This window comes from Apaloderma vittatum, unplaced genomic scaffold, assembly GCF_000703405.1.
Source record: "Apaloderma vittatum isolate BGI_N311 unplaced genomic scaffold, ASM70340v1 scaffold41439, whole genome shotgun sequence".
Lineage (NCBI taxonomy): Eukaryota > Metazoa > Chordata > Aves > Trogoniformes > Trogonidae > Apaloderma > Apaloderma vittatum.
The window spans coordinates 12,593-15,148 of NW_009736567.1; the positions used below are offsets into that span (position 1 = coordinate 12,593).

Sequence of the window (2,556 nt, forward strand, 5' to 3'; positions counted from 1 at the left end):
AAACTCAAGGCAGATTTGCTTAAATCTGGTCATATGGACCTCCAAGAGCATCTGCTGCCAACTGAACTCTGCAGGATGAGATGGAAGCACCCCCCCATCCCTATCACTTTTCAGTCTCTTGCTCCTTGAATCTTTTCTCCACACTCTAGTGAGTCAGTATCCCAGAAGACCCAAAACGTCCTGAGCGGTCCATAAATGGAGCTGTGTGCTGTGAGTGGACCTAGCAGCTGAAATAACAAGAGTTGGTTACCAGGGCCTTGAGCAGAGCCATCTAGGCCCAGTGTTGGTCACTATTTCAGGTCGTTGTTGATAACCACACTGTCATGCATGTCACAGTAAGTTGTCATCTTCTTCCTCTTGCCAAAGGTGGAGAAGCTGTTCTTGTTCTCCCAGCCCAGGAAGAGGGGCGCATCTTTGCTAGAAAGCAGAGTGGGGGTGCCAGGGATGTAGACATTGTGCTGGTAATCCAGGGCTGGGATGTGCCCTGGGTATACGGGGCTATACTGGGGTGTCCAGACACTGTTGGCACCTGCTGAAGCCTTCTGAAACTCTGGAAGAAAGATGAGTGTAAGACTGGCTCAGAGCGGTCACATCCACAGCTCAGTGGGACAGTCACATCCATGCCACAGGGTGCAAGCCCATGTGTCACCAACCTCCCGCCTGGACACCCCTTCCACCCCGCAAAACTCCACTACTGTTAGAAACAGGGATGCATGTCCCCCACTGTATCTCCACTAAGTGACAAGAGTGTCAGGTCTTCCCAGTACCCCAGTACTAACCAGAGACAGGGGTCACCAGTGTGCACAGCCTCTCATGTTCCTTCTGGAGGGCTCTGCGGATTTCCCCCACATCCTCCAGGCTCTGGGAGCTAAAGAGAAGAGACTAGTTCAAAGCTGCATCAGAGCTAACCTCCCCATCCCCACATCCGACTTCCACCAGCACCCTCAGTTCCTGCAGTGTCAGATTTGGTACCTTTTCAGGGCAGGTCGCCGTGTGCTTGGAGGCAGCCAGTCCATGTTGGGCTGTTTGATCTGGAAAAGACAGGGAAGGGCAAGGGTGATTATTGGGACCCCTTGTTAAGAAGCTCAGCCCAGCCAGCATAAGGCTTCAGTAGCCAGGGGTGCAGGACTCCATCTGCTCTTTCGCTAAGCCCTTTGTGGAGAAGCAAGTGGGATATTCCCAATTTAGGGAAATCAAGACAGTGTTAAATCAGCTTGTTCTCTTCTGAACCTTCTCCACCATCCTGAGACAGCAGGGTTCTCTAGGACTTGCTCTCTGTCTCTGGGAATTTAATAGTCAAGGTGTGTCCTTTCAAGCAGAGGGAGGGGCTTTTCCTATTTCTGTTAATTTAAAAAAGCTGTTTTTTGCAGGTGTGATGGTAAATTATCCCAGGTCTCAGGCACCAAAGGGTGAGATGTGTGGAAGTTGGCTGCATAACCAATGTCCCAAGGGGGTTGCAAATACATAGGGGAAAATCCCACTAATGTATTAGAGAAGTGAGTTCAGTGGTGCAAGGAGATGTGGGGGAAGAATGTCTTGGCAGCGAGTCTCGGGCTCTCCTTGAATAGACTGTTTTATTAAAAGTCAAACGTAAGTGGATTAGACGCCTCATCACTCTCTATCCTTGTAATCGTGTTTCGGAAAGAGTCTTTCATCGGGAAAATGAGACATTCCTCATTTCAATACCTAACAAATGTTGACATCAAAATCCCGCCCCAAAGATCCCATTCCCTCCCCGCGGGCGCAGCTCAGTGCGGCACAGTGGCCAGGTCCAGGTGCCAGAAAACAGGGGACAAAAGAGATGCCAGGGCAAATGGGACCAGACCCGGGTGCAGCAGTGGGACCCCTGCTGGAACAGGGGAATTGGAGCCACAGCAAGACTCAGGCTGTCCCAGTATGAATTGCTGACCCACATGAAAGAGATGCCACCCCCACCATCCTACCTCCCCTGGGGCACTGGAGCATCTCTAGTGGGTACAAAAGGCAGTGGGAAGGGATTTCCTCTTGCCTCAGCTGAGACTGACATTCCCATGGTAATTAGACCCATCGGGAAGCTCAGTGGAAAGTTTCCGCGCTGCCTGATGGCTCCTAATTCCCGCACTGATCAAAGGCACTGGTTATTCTCTGGAAAAAGCCATGCCTGGTTTCTCTCATGACAGAGGCTGAGGAAGGGGGCTGGGGGGAACCCATGGAGCAACCGCGAGCACTGCCGAGCATGGCGTTACCTGCTTGGAGACCTGGAAATTCTGGCTCAGCTGGGACCGCTTCCCAGAGTCCTTCTCGTTGTTCCGGAGGGGGCTGCAGGGTTTGAGGAACATGAAGTCACTTTGGGCAGACTCAGGACCAAGGCAGACCTTGTAGCAGTAGCCCGGGGGGCCACCCCCAGGCACGTCGAGGCAGGTGGCAGCCGTGGTCCCCGCAGGGGGCTGTGCCGTCAGGTTGGATGTCTTGAGGCCATCAGAGGAGGGTCTGGACCCAGGGCAGCAGTGGCAGCGGGGCGGTGAGCAGCCTTTACCCTGTCGGGACCGCCTCTCTCCACGGCACCGAATGGCTGTG

The 2,556-nt window shown here is 53.2% G+C and overlaps 1 protein-coding gene across 1 annotated transcript in view; it reads right to left on the reverse strand.

The window, feature by feature from the left end:
- Positions 1 to 290: 290 nt before the first annotated feature.
- Positions 291 to 2,556, reverse strand: part of LOC104279660 (protocadherin-10-like) — a gene marked incomplete at its 5' end in the record, with an annotated part of 4,223 nt that continues 1,957 nt past the window's right edge. The window contains 4 exon segments of the mRNA XM_009877009.1: positions 291 to 550; positions 780 to 868; positions 973 to 1,031; positions 2,226 to 2,551. Of these exon segments, the coding sequence (XP_009875311.1) occupies positions 291 to 550; positions 780 to 868; positions 973 to 1,031; positions 2,226 to 2,551 (734 nt within the window).